Source organism: Rutilus rutilus (assembly GCF_951802725.1).
Source record: "Rutilus rutilus genome assembly, chromosome: 6".
NCBI lineage: Eukaryota > Metazoa > Chordata > Actinopteri > Cypriniformes > Leuciscidae > Rutilus > Rutilus rutilus.
Window position 1 is genome coordinate 31,230,210 of NC_140214.1, and position 27,029 is coordinate 31,257,238.

General features: G+C 37.8%; 3 protein-coding genes across 5 annotated transcripts; 2 read left to right on the forward strand and 1 right to left on the reverse strand.

Moving 5' to 3' along the window:
- Window positions 1-5,339: 5,339 nt before the first annotated feature.
- On the reverse strand, window positions 5,340-12,079 carry selenot1a (selenoprotein T, 1a). Its single transcript, XM_084410589.1, has 6 exons — window positions 11,453-12,079; window positions 9,964-10,074; window positions 9,625-9,751; window positions 8,462-8,549; window positions 6,099-6,265; window positions 5,340-5,850 (listed from the first exon to the last, which is right to left on the reverse strand). Exons 1-5 carry the CDS (start codon window positions 11,581-11,583, stop codon window positions 6,141-6,143), a joined length of 582 nt encoding a protein of 193 aa, XP_084266715.1. The 5' UTR covers window positions 11,584-12,079; the 3' UTR covers window positions 5,340-5,850; window positions 6,099-6,140.
- Window positions 12,080-13,265: 1,186 nt separating this feature from the next.
- LOC311291306 (stress-associated endoplasmic reticulum protein 1) lies at window positions 13,266-16,930 on the forward strand. The gene is made up of 3 exons (XM_084410246.1): window positions 13,266-13,527; window positions 13,761-13,836; window positions 16,309-16,930. Exons 1-3 carry the CDS (start codon window positions 13,447-13,449, stop codon window positions 16,347-16,349), a joined length of 198 nt encoding a protein of 65 aa, XP_084266372.1. The 5' UTR covers window positions 13,266-13,446; the 3' UTR covers window positions 16,350-16,930.
- Window positions 16,931-18,017: 1,087 nt separating this feature from the next.
- fuz (fuzzy planar cell polarity protein) lies at window positions 18,018-24,227 on the forward strand. Of its 3 annotated transcripts, XM_084412414.1 has the most exons (3): window positions 18,031-18,244; window positions 18,337-18,353; window positions 21,557-24,227. In XM_084412414.1, the coding sequence occupies exon 3, from the start codon at window positions 21,624-21,626 to the stop codon at window positions 22,893-22,895; it is 1,272 nt and encodes a 423-aa protein (XP_084268540.1). In that variant the 5' UTR covers window positions 18,031-18,244; window positions 18,337-18,353; window positions 21,557-21,623; the 3' UTR covers window positions 22,896-24,227. The 3 variants fall into 3 exon arrangements, with proteins under 3 accessions (XP_084268541.1, XP_084268540.1, XP_084268542.1); XM_084412415.1 differs by lacking the exon at window positions 18,337-18,353 and having other exon boundaries at window positions 18,018-18,083; XM_084412416.1 differs by lacking the exon at window positions 18,337-18,353 and having other exon boundaries at window positions 18,090-18,244.
- The last annotated feature ends 2,802 nt before the right edge of the window (window positions 24,228-27,029 follow it).

Here is a 27,029-nt window from a genome sequence, read left to right on the forward strand (position 1 = left end):
TTGGAATACATATACCAGAATTCAAAATAAATATTTCCAAAAGATTATCTGACCAGTTATCTGTATACACAGCAGAAATTGTGGCAGTCATCATTGCATTACAATGGGTTGAAGAAGTAAGACCTGATAGGGTAGTATTATGTACAGACTCATTATCTGTTCTAAAAAGCATACAGTCAATGGAATCTGCCAGAGAAGATCTACTTTTAGAATTACATCACAGTCTGCTAAGATTACATCGGGGTGGAATAGACGTTCAGTTTTGTTGGGTGCCAGCACATGAGGGGGTGAAAGGGAACGAGAGTGCAGACAAACTAGCAAAAGATGCATTACAGAAGGAAATAACAGTTCCAATTCTACTTGGAAAAGGAGAAGGAAAAGCAGTGATTAGAAAGAAAGGTATGGAAATATGGCAGAAATGGTGGGAAGAAGACCTGAAAGGAAGTGGATATCATAAAATACAAAAATATGTTAGTATTAAAAATTATAAAGAAAGGACTAGGCGGGAGGAAATTATAATGACAAGACTGAGAGTGGATCATACAGGATTGAATGGCACCTTGTTTCTAATGGGGAAAAGGAATAGTGAATACTGTGAAAACTGTGGGGTTAAAGAAAATGCTGAACATGTCATATTACACTGTATATTATATGAGGTGGAAAGACAGGTGTTTCAAGACCGGGTTCAGGAAGCAGGGCGTGAGTGGAATCTGATGGGGATACTGGGAACAGAAGGAGAGGGAGAAGGGATAATAAGCTCCAGAACGGCTCTTTTTAAATTTCTTAAAAATACAGGGTTGATGAGCAGAATATGAGAATAATTAAATAGCATGATGTTACACACTCCTGTACAGTAGGTGGCGGTATGCACCTAAAAGTTGGTTGCAATTTGCCATTAATCAAGAGAAGAAGAAGAAGAAGAAGAAGAAGAAGAAGAAGAAGAAGCAGATTGGGTTAAAGGGATAGTTCACTTTGAAATTAATTTTTGATATGTTTTAGCTTACCTCAAGGGCATCCAAGATGTAGGTGTCTTTGTTTCCGCAGTAGTTTCAATTTTGATATTTTTAGGTCAAACCGTTCTTGTCTGTCAGTCATATAATGCAGGTCTATGGTCACTGGCTCAAAACACAAGCACAGAGTCCAAATTAAAACAATTCCCCATCGTCCAAATGAAACAATTCCCCATCATAAGTACACATTGATGGCCTAAGACACGAAACGAGCGGTTTGTGTGAGAAAACGAACAGTATTTATATCGTTGTTATCTCTTGAAAACAGCACACGTCCAAATGATCTGACGGCGCGGGCGGGTATAGATATATACATAGATGTCGCCTTGGCTACGGTTTCGTTCCAATGAACTGCAGTAGCGAAGGCGACATCTAGTGTATACATCTATACCCGCCAGCGGGCGGGTATAGATATATACACTAGATGTCGCTTGGCTACGGTTTCGTTCCAATGAACTGCAGTAGCCAAGGCGACATCTATTTATATATCTATACCCGCCCGCGCCGTCAGATCATTTGGACGTGTGCTGTTTTCAAGAGATAACAACGATACTGTTCGTTTTCTCACACAAACCGCTCGTTTCGTGTCTTAGGCCATCAATGTGTACTTACGATGGGGAATTGTTTTAATTTGGACTCTGTGCTTGTGTTTTGAGCCAGTGACCATAGACCTGCATTATATGACTGACAGACAAGAACGGTTTGACCTAAAAATATCAAAATTGAAACTACTGCGGAAACAAAGACACCTACATCTTGGATGCCCTTGAGGTAAGCTAAAACATATCAAAAATTAATTTCAAAGTGAACTATCCCTTTAAGGACCATCAGCCTGTGCCGTCTAGAGTTTAATCACAGAACTTTATATTTTTTTTGGGGTAACTATTCATATACGCTTCAAGATCGCCCTAAATCTTTCTAATAATACAAGAATAGCTTCTTTAACCTAAATAACCAACGGGGGTGTCATGCACAAAATTATTACTACTATTATTATTATCGTCCACAGGCTCTAGTCTCTTATAGGTTTATGTTTTAGACAGGCTCAACAATGTACTTAAGTTTGCAACCATGTAAATGTAGCACAAAAATAACTCTTTGCCTTTTCACTTCAAAGGTTTCTCATAGGCCGAGACTGTTTAAAAGCATTTCTTCTTATGTAATCATTGAAATGTTTTATTCACAGGGGTCATATACACAGATTGGTCATACACATATTAGTCATATACAAGGTGCTATATAAAAAAAGATGACATGTCTTGACATTTTTTAAAACAAAGCAAATGTGGCTGTGATGACTTGATGACTTCTTTCCAGTCTTGCCGTCTCTCCTGTACTTGCTCAGACGTGGACCGGCTCTGGGCTCTCTGGAGTGGCGGCTTGAGTTCCCTGTCAGGTTGGGGTTGGACTTCAGGCTCGAGTCTTGAGGTCAAGCCCTCCACCAAGGACAGCAAGTGTTATTGTGTTAAATGTTATTTCCTGTCCAATATAAAGATTATATGAATAAGTCAACTCATGAATGTCTAGAGCTGATTTACAACAGAAATTGAATTCCGTTTGCATCACTGATTCTGTTATTTTCCTGTTTATTACCGTGAAGCCGCTTTGTGATCTGTATTGTATAACGCGCTATATAAAATGAAGGTGACTTGACTATAACAAGAACATTATGATGAACAAAGATTTGAAAATCTCAATACAAATAATCCAGAACTGAAGACAAGTGATAATAATCCTATTCTGTCTGTTACACTTCCTCACACCTGAAATCACTGATCGAGTGAATCTCCTGAACTTCCCAATCTCATTTCTAATCCATGTATGTTGTAACATCTGCTCTAACGTCATCCGTTTAGTTGGATCCAGGGCACTGGCTAATCAGATCACTGCATTCTGTACAAAACTTGCACATCCGCTTGATGGCTGCCTGCAACAATTTTTTTTTTTTTAAGTTTCAATAACAGTAACAGTATTAAAGCACCTGACCTTGCACTAAGTATTAAACCATCTGTAAATTGTTTTGATGCATGCAAGAGCAAAGAGCAAACCAATCTGGTAAGATTTGCCATCAAATTTGCGCCATCAAACACACTGCCAAATGCTCCGGATCCAATCATCTCTCCCACGTTATAGAGAGACTCAAAGCGCTCTGGAAAACAAACAGAAAAATATGAGAAATATATGAGCTTGCTATCAGTGCAGTGCAAAAATATCAGTGCTGGTTGTGTCGAGAAAATTATATTGATATGGGGAAAATAATATAAAAATTCTCAGAAGATATTTTTAGTGGAAAACAAGAGGACAATACAGTTTAAAATAATGTTGGAGAATTTATAATGACTGGCGATTTACCATTATTTGGCTTGATGGATCAGGATCAGGATCAGGCTCCAGGGCCCGTATCCCTAAAGATTCTGAGAATCCTCTCAGAGAGCTCCTAACTTAACCTAAAAATTCCTTGCCAGGAGTTTTAGCTTAGAAGTGATTCCAGAACATTTTCAGTGAACTCTGAGCAAGGAATGGATGGAAAATCCTATCTTAGTGAGGAGGTGTGGTTGACCCCGTTGCTAGGTATGAGTCATCATTTCAAAAGCCGTGATTGGTTGATCCTACAAGTTTGATGAAAATGAACTTTTGGTGATAATGAGCAAAGGATGTACCCTCAAATCAATAAACATAATTATACACTCTAATCTTATGCAGACTGTAATTGTAAATAATATTTCACATTCAAGAAAATATCTGGAAAATGAATAGTAAGCTGTAGGGGTTATAGCCTAACATTAGAATCTAAAATATATGAAAACTTAAGCTCATTACACCCTGTTCAAATAATGATTCGTGTCTTATTTGCTCATATTAATATCCTAGCTGGCATATTTTGTACTTTCACTCCCATATGGACCCCATTGAAAACAAGATGGCCTATCTCAAGGGGCTGTCCTTAATGAAGTAGAAATTGCAACGTTACGACTCAGTGTGGTCTTAACAAGGGTAACACAGCTCAGCTTTTATCAATGTCTGTGATTGCTGGCTGGTCTATTTATGAAGGCTTGTTAACAAATATCCTACAAACACAGAAAATGGAGAAAAAAAGGAATGTGCAGCTGCTTAGGGGAACTCCTAAGCCACTAAAAGTCCTCTTCCCTGCTCTTAGCAGATCTCGCCTTAGGAGCCCTTTTAAGCGCTAGGAATCTTGAGGAATAGCTTTTATATTAACTGGGATTTTTGTGTCACTTTTAGGGGAAATTCTAAGAAAACGTCATGACTCTGAGAATTTTCTTAGAATTTGGCCGCTAGGAGACACTTTTTGCACAAAAATTCTTTAGGGATACGGGCCCAGATCTGCTGGAGGGACAAAAGGATCCACAACATCCACAGCAGCAAAAAGGAGGATTCATAGTCTATACTTTTAAGGCAACAGTTTTCCCAACTTTTTTAAAGTCAACTAATCACTTAGTGAACTGAGCTGGACGACGACATCACTGTTTTTCTGCTTAACTGCTTGATAGATAAACTGAACTAATTTAATACTCGATGATCTTTACAGCAGAACTGAATCAACACTGAACTGACTTCAGCTGAATAATGACACTCTATTTTAGAGCTGCTGTTCAGCCGAAATGAACTGCATCATTGAATCATTCCTGTTTTCAATGCAAAGCTGCTTTGAAACTATCTGTGTTGTATAAAGCGCTAAATAAATAAAGCTGACTTGACATGAACAAAAAATGTAAAGCTTCTAAAGCATTTATTAGTCTTAATGTAATATATTAAGTTAATGGTATTCAAATCAAAACTTGTGTCTTTTAATTGCACCTGAACTAACGTGAACTAAAAATGAACACCTGTATTTTTATTAATGTTTAAAAAATATTATTGAACACTATAACAAATGTATTGCTCTCTGTTAGTTAATATTACTTGCATTAATTACCCGTAAAATACCTGCTATAGAAAAGCCTTCACTAAACAAACTACATTAACTGTAAATCTGCCAAATTGGAAGAATCCAAAACTAAGACCAAGTTCACAATAAGATTCTTAGACAGTGATTAAGCACACAAGACTTTTCACCTGAAGTGATCTGGGTAAAACCAGACTAACCCAGTTCTGGATTAGATTAATAGCATTACAAGACAAATGAACAATGAGATTTTTTTTTAATAAAGAGAAGTGTGTCGGTTTGCTGATGGTAATTATTTTTCAGCCTTTATATGTAATATAGTGTGCAACTCAGCTAATACTCTTCTGGCCTTTAATTTTTTTATTGTTTTAAATTGTTTTAAAAACAATTTGCTAGGCCATCCTTCCAATAAAGACACAATATTTAGTTAATTCCATTTTATTTTCAATTTTCTAAACATTTTAAGCAATACAAAGCAATATAAAAAACCAGGGCTCAGAAATATAATTAATGTCACTAAAAAGTTAAATTATCATGAAGAGGGATGGGTGTGTAAGTTAGCTTATCATATCTACTTATTACATCAAATAAAGACCATGGTTTAGCCATACAGTAGAATCAAATGAAAGGAAAATATGCCATAGTTAATTTAGTTGACTGAGCTAAATGAACTCAAATAGAAAATATTTATTACATATTCCTTGTGAACATATATCCTGAACCAAATAGTTATTGCACAAGAGATGGGCTAGTCATATCTATATAGCCACTGTTGTTGCCATGAATCCCGCACCAGCTTCTGCAGGAGGTGCATCTCCGAGAGGCTCGATGAGGACGACGCGGAGCATCGGGTGTGCGCTAGCAGAGGCTCTACTTTCAGCGCAAACCGTCATAAACGTCACCTCACAACCGTAGGAGAGCTTCACCACAAAACTAAAAGAGAATGTGTGAGTGAAGAGAATTAATAAGGCAAGAAAAAAAAAATAGTCATCTTCTTTAATCTAGGCAAACCTTAGTATTGTTTAAATAAATGCAGCCTTGGTAAGCAAGACGTATTTCAGAATAATTTTACTGACCCCACACTTTCAAATTATAGAATTTTTTTGTTTAAACAAAAAGACAGTATTTTTAATAACAGACATTGATTGAACATTTAGCAAGGTTATGATGGTTCCACATACGAGGAGGGGTCCTAGGCTCCATTCAGTGAATCAGAGGCAAGGTTACAAACGAGGGTGTGGAAGTGTGTCCATGTGGACGTTCATCTTCATCTCATTCTCCAGGATTTGAACTAGTTGCTGCATGGAAGGCAGGTGCCCGGAGTCCAGCTTGGACCAAACTGGAACATCTAACCAGAAAAAAAAAATTTAATAAAAATAAATCCCCCAAAATAGTGTTACCATAGTGATAGTGCAACCACAGCATTTTTCACTTCCGCCAGACTAAACCACTGAATTAGGCAAACGCCACGCAACCACTCTATAGAGGTCAACATCCTGTATGACAGACAGTGAACACCTTGAATTTGATAAACAATAGTTTCTTATTTAGCACAATTGTATTTGCTATAAAAAGGTTTAAATGGTTAGTTCACCTTAAAATTGAGAATTAAATCATAATTTACTCACCCTGGTGTTGTTCTAATGCCATATGCCCTTCTTTCTTTTTTGGACAACAAAGGTTGGCCATATAATGGCAGTGAATAACGAACAGAATCAAGCTTTTTTTAAAAGACGTGTCATTTATCCCAAGTGTTCTGGAACTATACGACAGGGTTTGGTGAAAAACAAACATTTAACGAAAATCCTGACTTTGGCAATTGGTCTTCTGCGCATGGATGGATGCACGTTTATGAGACTCTAATAGGAGACATGAAATTCAACACCAAAAAAAAAAAAGAAAACACGTACAGCCCTAGAACACACGGCGTGGGATTATTCTGTGATACTTTTGTGCTGTTTTTAAAAAGCTTGATCCTGGTCGCTATTCACTGCCATTATATTAACAAGCGGGATTTAGTTAGAAAACGATAGAAGGGCATACGGCATTAAAGGGATACTCCACTTTTTTTGGAAATAGGCTCATTTTACAACTCCCCCAGAGTTAAACAGTAGAGTTTTACCGTTTTCGAATCCATTCAGCCGATCTCCGGGTCTTGCGGTACCACTTTTAGCATAGCTTAGCATAGATCATTGAATCGGACAAGACCATTAGCATCTCTCTCAAAAATATGACCAAAGAGTTTCGATATTTTTCCTATTTAAAACTTGACTCTTCTGTAGTTACATCGTGTACTAAGACCGACGGATCAAGAAACTTTGCTGCCGTACCATGGGTATAGCAGGCGTAATGATATGACGCAGGGCCTGAAAATAGTCCCCAGCTCGGTAACTTGCAACGTGACCGGGACTAAGTTTGTCTAACCTATTAGACCTATTTTCAGGCGCTGCGTCATATCATTACGCCTGCTGGACTCATGGTACGGCAGCAAAGTTTCTTGATTATTACACAGGAATGAGAGTATAGTTCCTAGCCATATCAGCCTAGAAAATTGCAACTTTTCATTTTCCGTCGGTCTTAGTACACGATGTAACTACAGAAGAGTCAAGTTTTAAATAGGAAAAATATCGAAACTCTTTGGTCATTTTTTTGAGAGAGATGCTAACGGTCTTGTCCGATTCAATGATCTATGCTAAGCTATGCTAAAAGTGGTACCGCCAGACCCGGAGTTCGGCTGAATGGATTCGAAAATGGTCAAACTCAACTGTTTAACTCTGGGGGAGTTGTAAAATGAGCCTATTTCCAAAAAAAGTGGAGTATCCTTTTAAAACACCAGGGTGAGTAAACGATGATTTAATTAAAATTTTAGGGTGAACTATCCCTTTTAAAGCAGGGCTATGCAGTTTCTTCGCTGTATTCTTGCTTTTTGCTCGCAGGTTTCTCTCTAGAGCTCCCCCTACAGCTTCGGAATAGATATTTGACAACACTGGTATCTGAGAGTCGCCAACGAGTTTTTCGACAGAGGCTATAGATCAACGACATCAAAGCAGATGGGACATTCTTTAAAACGTCTTCTTCATTCGGGTTCGAACAGCGTGAGGGAGCGCAATAATGACAGCATTTTAGCAGATTTTTTTGCCGTAAAGCAATTTGTTACATCGCGAGACCTGATATCACGCCCGCCGGCCCAAAGTTGCAAGGCTGGATTTTCGGCTCAAAGGCGCTTGGGGGGTGCGAGACGACCACCATTCAACCCGAAAAAAGTCATATAACTATTCCAATGACTCCGAAGCTGTTCGGTTAAGGTAAAAAGTTACTTAGGTCACCTTTAAGGGTTTAAATGTCTTTGGTCGAGTTATGTTGTTCTGAAAGGGGTCATAACAGGGATTTTCTAAACTATAATCATTCAATTATCCCTTTTTACAAACAAAAACTTTATTTTTACATACATATATCTATATATAACAACAATTCTAATAATTTCAACAATAATTATAAACAATAATATAAATGATATTTTATACATTGAAATACTAATACTTACCATTGAGCGTGATTTCAAAAGCACCCGTAGACATACACTGATTTTCAATCATATTGCTGAAGAAGAACACCATCATACAGGCATATATCTGACAAAAAGAAACAAATCCCATAAGCAAAATAATAATATAACTAGCCGCAGCAATGCTTTTCTTGTACTACACATATTTGATGTTTAAATACTTAATTTTGTGAGTAGTTTATACATGACTTTTTCTAATTTTTCTAAAAATCAAAGAATGCTAAAATCTTCCTTGTCTACATTTCAGGAATGGCACATTGAGAGTCAGGTGAACATTAACATGAGGCTTGTCCTTTGGTCTCTTGGGTGTTGCATTCTCTCCTAGCACTGCAGACAACACCGAGGTGACGAAGTTAAAGACTAATGAGGTCCATGGGGAAAAAAAGTTTGTATCTGAACCCATGTTGGATCTTCAATCTAACCTGGTACTAGAATAGCTTGGTACAAGTCGTAGTTCTCAGGAAATTACAGTCGAGTTTACACGTTGTAACTATAGGTTCTACAAGCAAGACTTTTTACAGTTCAGAATTGTTACGTAATCATAAATGCACCTTTAAACCACCAAATGCAAATGTTTTAACTAATGCCTGCTACAGACTGTGCCATAAAATCATTACAAATTACACTGTACGACATGGATCTAATAAACTCGGGTACGACATGTACGTAGACTGTACGATGATGACACCCATTGAATCGTAGGCTACAATGCAAGTTTGTATAGAAGAATAAAACGTCATCAGTATGCGCTAGTGGTAAACAAATAGAGCAATTAATCGCACTTTGGCAGTTGTGGTTTATAATCTGCGCTGAAAAAAGAGAAGGAAGCAAAAGAGAATATATATATATGTGGTCATGGCTAAAGGGAAAAGAGGCCAACTTGGCAGGACAATCTTGCAAATTGAGCTTGTGGTAAGATAGTTTTAGCATTTTTATTGGCTAGTCAGTAGACGTGGGTCGTAGCAGCAAAGACACTGTGAGATGATCATGCTAAATTTCTCACACTATCTTTGGCTGCAAATGCCCCTCTTTGAACCTCTCTCACTGGACCACCGTTTAGGAGCCACGACCACAAAAATCGGTCATCTTTCGCCTGGGACAGCCCAAAATCGTACAATGTGTACCGGTCATAATGGTCTTGCCTTATTCTCCTGACTCCAAACCCAGATGCCTGGAGCCTGCATGCCAAACAGAGCAAATGGATCCTTGCCCAAAATGATCACTCCGATTAACACCAACTTAAACATAGACAGAAAAGAAGCAAAGTGCCTGGAGGGAAGAGAAAAAGGACACTTTAAAAATTATGAATTATACACAAACAAACACATATATTATTAATAGTATATATTAGTTGATAAATAAAAAGTAAATTAAAAAAATTATCTATTTTGTTATTATTTATACATTCATCCCAGGCCACGAGGCTAGAAGGAACGCAAACGTGACTATGTAACAGTGAGCGGTGTTGTGTAGGCCATTACCTGTAGAGAGGCATTGGAAGGTAGTTCTCTCCTTCTATGCGGATGTCTGGGTACCGCTGGTACAAAACCTGCGTGTACTCCTCAAACACCCGCTTGTACCCTCAGGAGATACTGAAACAGAAAACAAACAAGATGAAGACACACCTCAGAGCCTTTGCTTCACTTACACAGAGTGATATTAACGTGAACTGCACTGTTGTGCTGGAACTATAGAACAAATCAGAAACGCATTCGATTTTAGGTTGTTGTTTTTTTTTCGTCACTGTAATACATATTTTGATTAGATAGTCATCAAGTGTTCTAAAAAGGAAGCAAATAGCATTGGGAGAATAGGCAATACATACAATATACATATGTGTCTATTTTCAACGCTATGGCCTTTGTGTAGATATTTTAAGATGGCCAACTTTAAGTATGACTCTTTGGATTTATATGAAATGCTAAAACTTTACAATAAAATCTCCATTGGTGACATTTACTAAGGTTAATAAAAGTATTGTTAATTTGTTAATATCACCATTTACAAATGCATTTTTGCATTTTAAAGTTGTATTTCTTTACATTAGTTAATGCACTACAAACTAACATAAATTATCAAGGTATAATTAATATATTCATATTTATGTTAGTGCTGTCAAATCGATTAATCGCATCTAACAAAAGTTTTTGTTTTGATAATAAATGTGTGTATATATATTTATATGTGTGTGTATGTGTGTCTGTGTATAGCCTACATACAAACACATGTATACACATGTATAAATGTGTGTGTACATACACACAGAAATATAATTATAATAATATATACACTCACATTTATTATGTAAACAAAAACTTTTATGTTAGATGCGATTAATCGATTTAACAGCACTAATTTATATTTAAAAAGTACAGTACATTTTCATGGTTCAGCATATATATATATATATATATATATATATATATATATATATATATATATATTCAGCACTATTTATGTGTTATGTTTGTTTTCAATCAGTATCCATTTTTAAAACTATCGGTTGATTACTCGGTTGTCGACCAGTGCGGTTCAGCCTATAGTTATCGTTAGCGAAATGACCTGGAATATAAACAATTTCCATTTCAGATTGTGATAAACGCCCTTCCAATGGATAAATTACTAGATATTATAGCAATATCGAATGTGCTTTATAAATCAATAAAAGCTGCATTTATTTAATATGTAACGGTTCAAAAGCAAGCACACAGACAGACAGATCCACTAATGGGCTAATGGGCTAATGCTCAAATGAGAGCTCTCCACTTAACACCGGATTACTGGCCGATTATAACATCCTGCTGAGGTTACTTGCGAGACTGCTTGTGCCATATGAGACAAATTAATGATTGTTTGTGAGGTTAATCTGTGCTACTATCAACACACTCAATGTCATTACACAGTCATCGGCCTGTTCAGGGGACCGACGTCGATCGACATAAAACTAAAAGTGTCCAAACTCATACTCACCAAATCTGGAATTTAAGGAGTGGACCGGCGGCAAACTGCATCTTCATCTTCTTTACGCCATTAATATCCGCAGAGGCGCTGTAAAGAGTACAGGCCCATAATATTATCACCGAGAGAGGCAACCAACGCATCTTCCCCCACGACGATCAGTTACAGAACTGAAGGCAGGAAGTGGACTGCTGAATTTCATACGGGTAATCCTGAAAGCGACGCTGTGATTGGTTCGTTCCATGACGGGAAGCCCGGCTCATATCCACGAATCGGTTCTTTTGAACAGTTCATTTCAGAGAACCGGTTATTTGCGTCCTCACGCTATTGCGTCATGACGTGGTTCTTTTTTCTTCTTTTTTTATGTAGTTTCTTATTGACCTTTTTTGTTTTGTCTAATGTTTAATCTACCTTCAAATTTATAGCTTTTAAAACTAATTCAAATTTAGTCTTCAAACTTAAAGGAGAACTTGGTAGCTTTTTTAACTTAATAAAACTGTCTAGAAATCATTTGGATGGTTAAACAACCTGTTCTGGTGATATTGGTGACTTTCCCCGCTCCCCCCAGCGTTCCCAGGCGGAAAACCAACCTTGCAACTTGTTCACTACCGTCCCGGCAAGATAGAAATTGGAAGTCTCGTGAGAAGCGAGAACTAGAACGAGAACGAGCGCGAAACACAAATTGCTTTACGGCAATTCGACATAAACACACACGCATGTATGATGTATTACCAGATTACCCACCTCGGTAGACATAGCTCCACGCGATACAGTTGGCTTGCTCCGATCAAAACAAACGCACATGAGCAGCGGTAGAGAAGGGGAGGAGGCCGCCGCAAGTGAGTTTTTTACGACCGTGTTGTGAAATATACGCCCCACCACAGCTGTAGGGGGAGCTCGTGGGGAAAACATGCGACAACAAAAGGGAAAATCAGCGAAGAAGTGACTAGAGTTCGCTAGAGTTGCCGAGTTCGGCTTTAAAGATTTAAAAATAGGCTACTGACAGGCTCTAAGCCAACATCAAAGTTCGTCGTCTTGAGAAACCTTTTTTTATCTAGATGTAAATTCAAATGTCTCAGTTTAGTTAATTGCAAACAACACTACCGGTCAAACGTTTGGAATAATTAAGATGTTTTTGAAAGAAGTCTCTTATGCTCACCAAAGGCTGCACTTATTTGATCAAATACAGTAAAACAGTAAAATTGTGATTATGCAATTATTGTGCAATTTAACCTTAACTATTCCAGACTTTTGACTGGTAGTTAACATAAAGTCATTAAAAATGGTTTCATACAGTGAATCAACTCGCTTCTCGGCTCATTGCGAGATGTCCGAAAGAGACGGTTCTTTAAGTCGGTGAATTGTTCTCTGAAAATCTCAGATTCCGTCCGAATCGTGAAAGAGGCCTGTCCCAATACCTATGCCCAATACCCACTGGGACAGGACCAATTCAGGCTTTTTTTTTTGCAACCCAGTTCAATCGATTCATTAAAAAGATTCGACTCATCGTTTACAAACCGGATATCAGCATTTGTTTTTGTTTTTTCTGGAAATGTTACACTTTTGACTGTTTTACGCCTCATATCCATTAATTGACATGTAATGTAAAAAAAAAGAAAAAAAAAAAAGATTTTTTATGCAAGAATCCAAGGCTGCCAACCCAAGATCTTGATTAATATGACCTATTTATATAAGTGTATGACCACACTATGCAAGGTCGGTACCGAATTTTAAAAACTGAACTTAATAAACTTAGTAAATAATTAATCATTTACTAAGAAAATATAGCGTTGACATTTATTATCAGCGTTTTACAAAAAGCGGGCTGGTCCAAAGCATCATCAGTCCATTTGCGATCTTCCGGTGTGGGCGGAGCTTACGTTCTGAGGACGTAGACAAAGATCGACGTAGTTTTCTCTTCATCCTCACTAGTAGTTTGTGTTGTGTTCGTCATATTTGTGACTGTGACCAGCTCACTTTTTACAACACACCAGCATTTTGCAACGATGGTCGCCAAACAGAGGATTCGTATGGCCAACGAGAAACACAGCAAAAACATCACCCAGAGAGGCAACGTCAAATCGACGGTATGACGTCCCTTCACGATCTTCAACAGTGTAGCCGCAGAGGAGAAATGAACTTAATGTAATGTGCTAACATGGCTGGCTCATTTGAATAAATTGATATTAGGAGCTATGGTTTATCGGTCTTTGTATCGAAATATTGTCCTTATACTGCAGTATGCTGAAACCCACTGCTCTAACGTTACTACTATTAAATAATGCGCGATTGCAACTGATCTGAATGTGAATTCACACAGAGAACCGTGAGTGATGAGAAAGTGTCGGTGGGACCGTGGCTCTTGGCACTCTTCATCTTTGTTGTTTGCGGCTCAGGTGAGTGAATTTACCAATTCAAAAGATTAACAAGTGATGTATCATGTGGTAGACCGAATAATAAACACGTTAATTTGAATACCATTTGTTTTTATACGAGCTGGTGTTGAACTTTTTACTGAGTTCAAGATATGTAGACAAACTGACCTCCACTCAACTTTTTTTTTGGCACACTCACACTGTGAAACCTTGTGAAGGCCGAGATAATAATGCACACTATTTACATGGACAAGGCTGGACTGATAGCATGACTTTATCTGCTCATTTTCATGGGGTACAGCACGTGGATTTGCAGGTGTTGCTACTCTCAAAACAGCATTGGAGAACATTGCCAACAACACTGCTTAAAGTCACCATGAAATCAGAATGTACAATGTACAAATAAAACAAGGATTTATCATAAAGGATTTATCTGTGCACATCAACAAAAATAAAGTGTAAGGGTCGGGATAATGTACATCCAGTCGGTTTTTATCGCAGATTAAACCCTGACAGGGTGATCTTGCATCAGCCTGAAGGGGTTTATTCTGCAATAACAATCGGCTGGAAGTACATTATCCTATTTATTACATGGCTACTTGCCACATTACGTAAATCAGACACAAAATATTTACTTGAGTACAAACATATTATTAGGTCTTTAAACACAAAGCTTTCACGGAGAGAGCAGTTGCTAGCGTGGCAGGTTCAAACTAGACGGACATTTAAGAGATACGGTATACAATCATCCCACTTATTACACAGCATTTCGCCACATGTGACTAATTATGGGGATAAGAAATATTGATATGAGATGAAACCGTTTTAAAATCTTACCTGTTTGTTAATTGTTATCTTATAATAACCCATTATAGTGTACAAAACAATAGTCGCAAAATGGCAGTAGCTGCGTTTCTATGAAACCGAGAGAGTGAGTCCGTGATACCGGATGACAGAATTAAATAACTACACAAAATATTGATTTGAGTTTTAATATTTTATTAGCTCACCAAACGCAAAACAAAAAAAACATTCCTAGCAAAGCGTAAAGCACCGACTTCAGTGACAGTTACCCGGATGAGCCTGTGTTTTTACAGGTTGTTACCGGGGAATAAAATACCGCTGGATGGTGCGATTGACCAATCAGAATCAAGTATTCCACAGACTTAACTTCCCCTCCCTCTTGAAACTGGCATGAGGGCGGGACAACCTTTCACTCACATGAGATCCACCAATAGCAAACCACAACCATCCAATCAATTCCCCATGGACAAAATCTAGTCCCGGCCTAAATTTGTTTCTTATTCGAGAAGCTTTCACTTAGAAATACGTCACAATATCCAAGAAAAGACTATCGTAACGTCCGTATCTATCTTGTAATGGATCTCATTACCAGCTGGCTCAGATCTACAAATTCTTTAGCTTAAGCTATCTTAAGCTGAACTCAGACTATAGGTATTTCAGGCTGATTTATGCTTGATTTACCCCTCCCGACATCCAGAGAAAAAAATTACATCCAGGGCATCGGTTGGTCCCGATGTTCGGCCCAGATTATCTGGTAATGTTCGGCATTTCCAGATCAAACCTTAAACCTCCCGATCTGCTCGCGGATCCGTCCCGATTTGATCAAACATGTTTGATATTTAGGATTTTAAATCAGGATGATTACGTCAGTGCTTCCACAGTAGCCGCTGAGAGACGCATCTTCAAGGAGATGGAACTTTTGATATGGTGACCGCGAAACAACAAGCAGCTGTACGGGTCCGGTGGACAACAGAGATAGAGGAACGGCTGGTGGAAATGCGGCTCAACACGACTGCCTTTATAATGTCTCCTCATATAACGTCTACGGCAAGTTGCCACGACACCGCATCCATTTTGTTTCCATCCACTTCCCTGTGAGATGCTAAATCTGGCATTATAATCTTAAGAACATCTTGTAGTGTGTGATGTGCCCTGATTTTCAAATCTTATAGTGTGTGTGCAGGTTTGAGATTGGAAAGAAGAAAATCTGTGAAGATTCTCCATAATGTGCGTGATGCAACCAGCTTTCACAACTCCTGTAGTTTACGTGACTATACGTGGACTATACGTGGCACTTGCTCTGACACGGGTTTCTTCCAGCTCGAGCAGGGTCTTCTTTACCCCGTGTCCTTTGGGAATCTGTTTGCATTGAACGAATGACATTTTCGGGGTCATCTTGCTCTCTGTTTGCCTGCCCTAACTTTTGTGACATGGATGATTTTGCAATCTTTTTTTTATCTGATTAGATCCAGAAAGCATCCGTTAAAGATGCCACTCTTTGGGAAAAATCGGTTTACTTTTGTGAGAGATAAAACGGCCCATTATAAACCAATAAAGCTTGCACTTATGTTGTTATAAATCATGACTTCACAAAGTTCAGGTTATCAATATTCTTTCTCCTCAATTTTTCCAAAGCTGTAATATCACTCTGAGCTTCACCGTTTTTTGTTTTTTTTTGTCTGTCCTCAGCAATATTCCAGATCATTCAGAGCATCCGAATGGGCATGTAAAGAGGACCAATGTTGTCTCAACTCTCCACTCCTTGCCACTTCCACATACTGCACCCGACTTTGCCAAGGAGCTTTTCTGAAAGGCTTTTTGTTGATTTTCTTGATTTTTCTTCTTCTGTGAGGTGCAACGATTCTGTCATTCCTCTCTGGTGCCTTTTTAATGAAGAAAGAAATCAAAAAGCCATAAAATTGCATTCCGATCAATTGTAATGTTATCTTCTGTCAATCTATACTTTGATGTAATGTGAAAATCTTGATGTCGCTAGGAGTGATGTGATTTGTAAAGCCTGACTTCTCGATCATTCCTGAAATAATTGTGCAAAACTGATTTAATGTTATTGTTTTTGTTTTTTTTGGAACCCCCAAAACAAGCAACCATTTTGTGGTTTCCACAGGATATTACGAATGAAAAGCCAGTCAGCTCATCTAAATCACACCTCGTATTACTTTTCTTTAACTTGTTTTCTTAGTAATTTAATAGCTGCCTCCTTTCTTCCAGAATATGAAATTTCAGCCTGAATAATGTAATTCTCTGGCACATTGTGGTACTCTTTACCGTAATAAAATGAGTTTTTTTCTCAGATGATGTTATAGTCATGTGTCATGATAGCATAATGGAGGAAGAGAAACAAAGAGCTGGATGTAAAATAAAATGTAAATGTTGGGGAACAGACAGTTAACGGCACCCATTGACTTCCATAGTAGAAAAAAACAAAACAAAAATACCGTGGAAGTCAATGCGTGCCGTCGACTATTCTTCAAAAATATATAACTCATACAGGTTTAGATTAACTTGAGGGTGAGTCATTTTTAGGTGAATTATCCCTTTAAGTAATACTTGAATTTCAGTGGAACAAATTCTGCTCCAACGTAAGTAATATTTTATAAGTGTTTGTAAAAATTAAAATGTTAAGTACTGAAAGACCATTGTATTTAATTATAGAAGCAATATTATTTTACTGTTCATGAACATGGTTGCTGTTCTTCTCTCCCTTCTAGTAATGCGTCCAGACAGTATAAATAAGGCAATCTTCAGTGTGGATTGTGATTGCTAGTTCTTGTTCATTTAAAGAAATCCTTCAGTTGTGACTTAATGATACCAGAACGAAGAATTGCTGAAAATGAGAGATTGAGTATCTCTACACCCTTGCCTCATAGTATACACGGTTCTATGAATATGCAAATTAGCCCCGCCTCCACTCACTCACACCAGCTCAGAGATCGACTCGTTGACGATCACACGCTGACCTGATTGGTTACAAGGTAGTTTGTGACGTCAGAAACACCAGCGATTTCAAACCGCTTTTTTGAGACTGTCTTTGGTTCACTGCAGTTTTAAGGAGAAACTACACAGCAATGGTGTTGACTTGAATTTGCACATGGTTTGATATATTAAAAACACCACATAGACATATTTACATTAAAACGTGTTTTGCACCAATAGTTAAATAGTTTAATATTAAAGTTATTTTTTAATTATCAAGACTGTCGAAACTGTTCAGGATTGGTGAAGTATAATAAAACATAAAATATTAAGGATACATTAAATATATAAACATTAACTCATTAAGTAATTCAGTTTTGAGTAATGCTAAGCTTTATAGACACTACCCGAGTCTCCGCAAGGTGGCGCTATGGACCCATCAGTTCTCTATTACTTTCATTGGCCACGAAGAAGAGCGGAGCCGCTGTTGTCAGAGATGTTGCTGTGGAGACCTGAAGTTTACGACTCAGGCAAGACAAACAATTAAGTTAATTAATTTTCTTATTAACAGTTAACAGTTACCAACTCAAGTCATTAGCTCTGTATATCCGAGTATAAAAACCTTTGGTCAAACCTAGGCGAACTAACGCTGGTTACTGCAGTCTGTGAATGTGTCCGCTCACATTAGCAGGTTAGTTCAATGTTGGAGTAGTTAAACACAAAACAAATGTAATTTTGTCTCAGATGTGTAACGTCTGCGTGTCTGTTTTGCATGAGGACCAGATTTTCCAGTTAGCCGGGTAAGGATTATCATATTTCCCTCTCTTGATTATCATATATGGCATAATATCTCACCACAGCACATTTAGCCTAATGAACAGCTGTTCTCTTGTCATTTCATCTGGATATCAACATTTGAGTGATTTAGTGATTTGAAAGGCGCCTTAAATAAAATGCATTATTATTATTATTATTATTAGTAGTAACTTAGTTGTAGTCTGTTGAAAAAACAGGTCTCAAGTTAATTTAGAAAATGTATAGCCTAGTTTATAGAAATCTATAGAATAACATAGTAGCCTATTATGTTGAATCGCACATGTTTTTCTGTCTACTTGTTAATGAAGTAGACACATTATTTAATTATGGACACATTAATGAATATTTTAGAGTCTTTTTATTATTATTATTATTATTATTATCATCAAGTGAAAAGATTACTATTAGGGTAAAATTATATTTAATAATTCCACCAATTAGATGTACATCTCAGACAACTTTTCTTTTCATCACAACAATCTGAATTCATTGTGTTGCTACACTGAAAATATGTATTCAGAACCGGTCAAAAGTTTGAAAACATTAAGATGTTTTTGAGAGAAGTCTCTTAAGCTTACAGAGGCTGTATTTATTCATATGTATATTATGACAATTTAAAATAGCTGTTTTCTGTTTTAATATAATTTAAAATGTAATTTATTCCTTTGATGTCAAAACAGAATTTTCAGCATTATTACTCCAGTGTCACATGCACTTTTAGAAATCATTGTAAAATGATGATTTTGTGCTCAATTATTATTGGTGCTAAATTATTATTTTATCAATGTTTTTGCATGCTTAAATTGTTCTGTGGAAACCGTGATTCATTTTTTTTCTGGATTCTTTGATGAATAGAAAGGCAAAAAGAGCAGCATTTAGGCAATTTGAAATAGACAACAATTGTAACATTATAAATGTATTTACTGTATCTTTTGATCAAGTTAATGCACCTTGCTGAATAAAAGTATATATTTTTTTCACATATTACTTACCCCAAACCTTTGAATGGTAGTGTTTCATGGTTTCCATGCAATCAAAAAAATAAAATAAAAATAAAATCAGCAGCACAACTGTCAACGTTGATAATAATAATAAATGTTTCTTGAGCATCAAATCCTCATATTAGAATGATTTCTGAAGGATCATGTGACACTGAAGACTGGAGTAATGATGTTGAAAATTCAGCTTTGACATCACAGGAATAAATTACATTTTAAAACATTAAAACAGAAAACAGTTATTTTAAATTGTAATACTATTTCACAATCTGTTTTACTGTATTTCCGATCAAATAAATACAGCCTTGGTGAGCAGAAGAGACTTCTTTCAAAAACATTTTGACTGGTACTGTATGTGTGTGTGTGTGTGTGTGTGTATATATATATATATATATATATATATATATATATATATATATATATATATATATATATATATATATATATATATATATATATATATATATATATATATATATAGGGATGCACCGATATGACGTTTTTGGCCGATAACCGATAATTCTTTATATTTGAAAGCAGATAACTGATATATTGGCCAATAAATATAAATCCAACCTGATTACAAAAACAAGTCTCACCACTAGAAGCTATGTCCCAAGCACACAATTATAATATATTATAATTATAATTATAATTGTATGTACCCTATATGAAAGACTTGCGTCTTTACTGTATTTTCCTTTTTTGAAGTGATTTCAATCATATTTCAAGCAATTCAAAACCGTCAAGCCGAACAGTGCGCATCTGAAGTGTCTCAGCGGAAGGAAAGAATCCGTTAATTATCGGCTTTAATATATCGGCCACATTTTCTTATCGGGCCGACAACGATAACATTAAAACTTAACATATATCGGCCGATACCGATATGGTGGCTGTATGTAATTTGTACGTAACATGTCATTTATACATTCTGCAAAAGTTTACGCAGGAGTGTTTCTTGCCCAAGATAGTGGGGTAATTTTTTTTACATTTTGTGCTATGACGACTAAAATAACAAATGTTTCCATTACCCTTTTATTTCCCTTAAAGGATTAGTTCACTTTTAGAAAATTAGCCCATGATTTACTCACCCTCAAGCCATCCTCGGTGTAGCCTATATGACTTTCTTCTTTCAGTCAAATACAATCGGAGTTATATAAAACAAAATCCTGGCTCTTCCAAGCAAAAACATGCATCCATCCATCGTAAACAAACTCCAAACGGCTCCTGTGGGTTAATAAAGGTCTTGTGAAGCAAAACGATGAGTTTGTGTAAGAAAAATATTAATATTTAGAACTTTTTAAAGTAAAATAACTAACTTCCGGCCAAACGAACATACGGATTCCACTTAAGTCTAAACGCAATTTATGCGAGTAATGCGACGTACTGCTGATATTTACGCTACACTATGACGCACTACACTACTTCCGACGTCATCAATTTCGTAAGTTGCGCATTAGGGGCAAGAAGACTGCGTTTGGCCGGAAGCAAGTTATTTTACTTTACTAAATATTAATATTTTTCTTACACAAACTTATCGGTTTGCTTCAGAAGGCCTTTATCAACCCACAGGAGCCGTTTGGAGTTCGTTTACCATGGATGGATGCACTTTTTTGAGCTTCAATCTGTTGGTTGCAATCCACTCCCATTATAAAGCTTGGAAGAGCCAGGATATTTTTTAATATGGTGGGGTGGTAATGGCGCAATGGATAAGACACATGCCTTTGGTGTGAGAGACCCGGGTTCGAATCCACTGTGAGACACCAATGTGTCCCTGAGCAAGACACTTAACCCCTAGTTGCTCCAGAGGCGTGCGACCTCTGACATATATAGCAATTGTAAGTCGCTTTGGATAAAAGCGTCAGCTAAATGAATAAATGTAAATGTAATATAACTTAGATTGTATTCGTCTGAAAGAAGAAAGTCATACACACCTAGGATGGCTTGAGGGTGAGTAAATCATGGGCTAATTTTCATTTGAAAGTGAACTACTCCTTTAATAACACATTGACTGATGTGTAATGACCCTGTACATGCTAACTTACATCCAAATATGTCACAATCTAAAAGTAAACGCACATTGTTCTTGCATATTCCCCCATCTTACCCTACACAGGTGTTCAATAGAGGTGTTTGAATGTTCATCACTGAAGTTCTCATGTGTTTATTTCTTGTCTTTGCACCTAAAGGCTTCATACGATGTCTTCGTCACTGACTGGTGTTTAGAGACACTCTCCAGCCCAGTCTACACTCACGATGCTGCAAGCCGAGACCCTCCAACTGCTGTGCCTCACAGCCTCCAGCGGGGTCCCTCTCTTCTCACGCGGCTCCACCAAGCAGCTTCCCTTTTCCATCGTCGGGTCCCTAAACGGCGTCCATATGTTCGGCGCGGGCCACGGGGCTCAGCTGTCGAGCTGCGAGACGGATCGGGGCAGCCGTGTGGTTTGGGAGGTCTTCCAGGAGAGCCTGATGCTGATCGCGGTGAGTGGCGGCGGGGGCTCCGGCATCAGCGAGCTGCAGTTGCGCCGCCTGCTGGAGAACGTGTGGAACTGCATGGTCTTGGTCCTCGGACAGGACGAGCTGGCGAACATACGCAACGTGGAGCGGTTAAAGCGAGAGCTGCGCTCTTGCTACCGCCTGTTCGACTTGCTCTTGGAGCGCGTCAATGACGAGCAGGGCTTTATGGGAGATCTGACGCAATGCGCCGACTGCTTGCTTCCCTCCACCTCCGCCTTGCTTCAGGACGCCCTGGACTCCTTCGCCCAAGCGGCGGAGAGCGAGTTCGGCTGCCTGCTAGTGCGCGGGCGTGTGGCTCAGGCCACGGAGAAGTGGTGGTCTCGACTGACTTCCCAGGAAGTTGTTGTGCTGTCAGTCCTGGTGCACTCACTTTCCAATGCATCGTCATGTGACTACCCAGTCTTCCTACCCCAAGGGAGTCCCACCGTCGCCATTCGCTTGCTCGGTTTCCAACTCCTCCCCGGGGTTCACGTGTGCGTCCTCTGTGGCCCCAAACCCTCTTTGTACAAGGCGGAGAATGAGCTTGTTAGTCGTTTTTGGTCCACTTTGCTGGAGAATCTACGCAGCTGTTTGGAGCAGGCCGACCGTTCCACTCTTCCTCCTTCTGTGAGCCTTCGCTGGGACGTCCAGGCTCTTCTGCTCATCAACCGCGAGTCTCGACGCGCGGTCACCGTCTGCCCTCGGGTCCGTGGCGGAGCTCCAGCGGAGGCTACGCCTCTCCTTTCATCAGGAAGGCGCTTGGAGCTCCTTCGGCTTTTTTACACTTTTGCCGTGACTCGATATTTTACCTCGCAGGAGACATCGGTCTCGTCAGCCTCGCAGGATTTTTCTCAGGGATTTACCCACGTCCCAGTGCAGTGCTACCTTGTGACTGAGGAGTGTAAGTGTTACGGCCTGCAGAGTCCCCAACACCAGCTCTTCCTCCTCACGGATCTCTCTGTGCCGACGTTTGCCTTGCGTACTGTCGCTACACAGACTCTCTCAGCGATTACTTCAGCGACTGCTTTTTAAGACATCGCTTTGCTCCTGTATGGGTTACCGGGCAGAGTTGGGATTAAAGGGAAAACTCTTAAAAAAATGAAAATTCTGTCATTGTTTGCTCACCCACATCGTTGCACAACCTGTTGTTTCTTCTGTGAAATGCTAAAGAAGAAATTTTTTTTATTTATCTGAAACCACATTGAATCCCATTGACTTTAATTGTACCCCACCAAGACATTTTGCCAGATATCTTATTTTGTTAAAGACATACAGGTTTGGGACAAAATGAGTAAATGATGACAGAATTTTCATTTTTGATGAACTATCCCTTTAACTTCATGGTTAAGCTTGTGTCTGGTTGCGTATTAATCAAAAGGAGAATTTATTTGGTAACACTTTACGACAGGGGTCAATTTGTTAGCATTAGATATCATAAACTAACCATGAATAGACTTTTTTGTATTAATATTGGTTAATCCAATGATCATTATAACGCTAGAATGTTAATTTCTTTATCTACTAATACTTTGAACAATAATTAACAGTGAACAATAGCAGATTTGTAAATTAGTACTAACCTAATCAATACATACTGTAAAAGTGTTCATTGTTAATGAATGTTTGTTCACAATAAAATAACTTTAAGATTTATAGATTTATAAAGTAATCTTATTGCATTAATCTTAACAAATTGAACCTTATTTTAAGTGTTGCCAATATCATTTTGTATTGTTACAGCGCAAAAAAGTTTTTCCTTAAGAGCTAGAGTAACGGGATTTAACCAAACGAGATTCTGTGAATCAAAATACGGAGCACTTATTAACTCTACTGTATGACTGTTTATGTGTAGCATTCACACTGTGAGACCAAATTCTACCTTTGATTTGTTATTGTTACTGAACATGAATGCATTTTTGAAAGCTGTGTATGTTAATTTTCAATTAATGACACTGGTGAATAAATGAGTGTATTAGTGGTGTTAATGATAATTAGTGGTGTGAATAAATACATATTGTTTGAAATGCATCTTTAGATTTTTGCTTTTTTGGAAATAACATCATTCTGCGTTCTAGCATTAAATCTGCTTTTACTATTTCTGATCCACAGTCAGATTTATGAATAATTTTTTTAGGTCAGTGGAATTCTCTGTAACCACTCCCTCTGCTGGCCAGTCTTATTATGTTCTAGAAAACAGTTGTGAATATTTTGTGTTTTAAGAAGTGTAAGGACCACCTGTCGGAGTGTTCCACGTACAAGACAAACAAATTCAGCATAGTCTCACACATGTAACTTGAAACTGCTGAACAATTCCAGTGTTACAGTTATTCTAATTTTACACAAGTCACACAGTCTAGAATGCATAACATCTCCAACCTTTAACCCAAGTACTGTTGCACACAACACTTACAGTAAAGCAGTCGTGTGTTTTAAAAATAAACAGCACAAACAACCATAATGTGTGTTCTATGAGATAAGCACAATGTGTTTAATATTACAAATTTGAAAATACAAAGAAATGCATACCTGACAGCAGAGACACACACAGTGGTTGGTGAGTTCACCGCTCACAAACCAGACAAACCAGGTTTGCTGACTCAAGTCACCTTTATTTATACAGCGCATTTTTACAATACAGATTGTTCCAAAGCAGCTTTACAGTGATAACAGGAAAATAATGCAACAAAGTTTGTTTCGGCTGTACAGCAGATCTAGAAGAAGATAGTGTCATAGTCCAAGTCCAAGTAAGTTTAGTGATAGTTCATGTTTGTTGTAAAAAAAAAGTTATTAATTTTGTTGATTTATATATAGCCGCTCATCGTCCAGCTCAGTTCAGTTCTCCTATAATGGTGTCAATGCAGGCAGATCAATAATATTGTTGAACATTAAGTGTCCCCAACTAAGCCAGAGTGGCAAGCAACCCAAACTCCATGAGGTGAGAGAATGGAGAAACACACCTTGGGAGAAATGTGCCCTAAAGGCCTGCACCTGGTTTTGGGGGAGAGGAGACATGATTACCAGATATCTTGAAGGGACAACCACCACCTTCAACAGCAGAACACAATTCTCCTTTCAATCTTTCTCATAATATAAGTGACCATTTTACCAATCGCACTGAGCCATTTAAAATGATACCAAACATGAAAGGGAAAAAACTAAAGATTCACAAGATACATCATGTGTCGTCAATATTCTTAGTGAACTTTCAGTGACTTGAGTCAGCGGGGGATGCAGAGATAATGCAAAGTGGTGTCCAACACTCTTCCTTTGAGATCTTTCCTCCAGATTGTTTTATTGCAGGGTGTTTTATCTTGTGTTCCGTCTTGGCAGGAAAACCAGTCTTACGCAAGAGTCAGTGGACAAGGAAGACGTACTTAAACACGCTGTATAAGCAGATTAAATAAAGACATCATTGTGTGTGTGAGTGTAATGGATGAGCATTTTAGGCAATTAATAGTATATTTATATCTTGTTTTAAATATAAATAGCATTGTACAACCTGCACAAAAGTTAACCAGCATTACACCCAACAATTGAGAAACTAAAAAAAGAGATAATGACAAAGTTGAAAATGCGTGAAGTGTAAAAAGCATATTTGTTTTCATTGGATGTACTAGTTAAGAATAGAAATCCATGGGTTTCTGCAACTAAGCTTTTCTCATAAAATTCTAATTTTAGTCTTACAGTCCTTGTTCTTTTGTTCACTTATAATTACCCAATAACAAATTAAACGTTTGCCTGCAGTTGGCGGAGAACTATTCCTGAGTCACTCCCTCAGTCAAAGGTCAATCTTCACTAAGCTGAAATATCGTTGCAGTACAGTCAACAAGCTCTAGAAATAGCACAAAAAAAAAATTAATCCATGTTTTATATCACTATTCAGTCACACTCACACCCAGGCTCATTATCTTTGCTTAAAAGAAATCAAAACCAGATGAGATCTGTGACATGCCTCAGTTTGCAAAGACAATGTGTTGATAGAAATGTACTTACAATGGAAGTCTATGGGGCCTCTGTACTGTCAACTGCCTAGCCCTCGTCTCACTAAAACAAGTTTGAGGATTAGTCTAGCTGAATAAAAGCAGCAGGCATTGCCTTGTGTCCTTAACTTACACTATATATATATAGCTTCAACTTCGTATTAATCTTTATTAGCCTCCTGAGTGCTTGTAATAAAGATAATTACAGATATTGCATTTAAAGAAACAGTTCACCCAAATGTCTTATCTCTAAGCTAGTGCATTGGATAAGATAATGTGTCTACAAGTACATACATGCAATTAAGACACACTTATATTGAAGGGCTGTGCTACTATTTAGCTATTCACCCTGTTTGAAATGAGTCAAGCCACCTTGATTAATACTATCACAACACAGTCTTGTGACTTAACCCAAATTGGCATCAAAGAGGAACAAAAAATAGCTGATGCATTTATCACAGAGTCCACACTGATCTTTGGCAATTGAGAATAAATAATGTACCTCATATGCACAATTTCTATGGATGACCTCAGAGCAGTTCACACTGGAGTAATGAGGAAATGACAAAGAGCAGGACTGATTTGTTCTGTGCTTTATGCTGAATATGGTTGGTCACATGTTTCTGCCCTTAAGCTAAGATGCAACCTAATGACATTATTTGCTTGTCACTGTCATGCTTTTATGACTGCAATATGACTTGTGTGTGTTCTTCTGACTAATCATTGAACTCTGGAAATGACAGGATGACATGTCTGAATGTAGATGGGTTACATTGTTTAGCCAAATATCTATCTATCTATCTATCTATCTATCTATCTATCTATCTATCTATCTATCTATCTATCTATCTGTCTATCTGTCTATCTGTCTGTCTATCTATCTATCTATCTATCTGTCTGTCTGTCTGTCTGTCTGTCTGTCTATCTATCTATCTATCTATCTATCTGTCTGTCTGTCTATCTGTCTGTCTGTCTATCTATCTATCGATCGATCGATCGATCTATCGATCTATCTTTCTGTCTGTCTGTCTAGCTATCTATCTATCTATCTATCTATCTATCTGTCTGTCTGTCTGTCTGTCTGTCTGTCTGTCTGTCTGTCTTGTCTGTATGTCTGTCTGTCTGTCTATCTATCAATCTATCAGCTACTGTAGAAAACTTGCTGCCTTAAATTTAAAATCAACTT

Coding starts and splice junctions, on each gene's coding strand:
- fuz (XM_084412415.1), top strand. CDS start 21,624: ATGCTGCAAGCCGAGACCCTCCAACTGCTGTGCCTCACAGCCTCCAGC.
- LOC311291306 (XM_084410246.1), top strand. CDS start 13,447: ATGGTCGCCAAACAGAGGATTCGTATGGCCAACGAGAAACACAGCAAA. Junction 13,528..13,760: donor GAGGCAACGTCAAATCGACG/GTATGACGTCCC, acceptor GAATTCACACAG/AGAACCGTGAGTGATGAGAA. Junction 13,837..16,308: donor CTTTGTTGTTTGCGGCTCAG/GTGAGTGAATTT, acceptor GTCTGTCCTCAG/CAATATTCCAGATCATTCAG.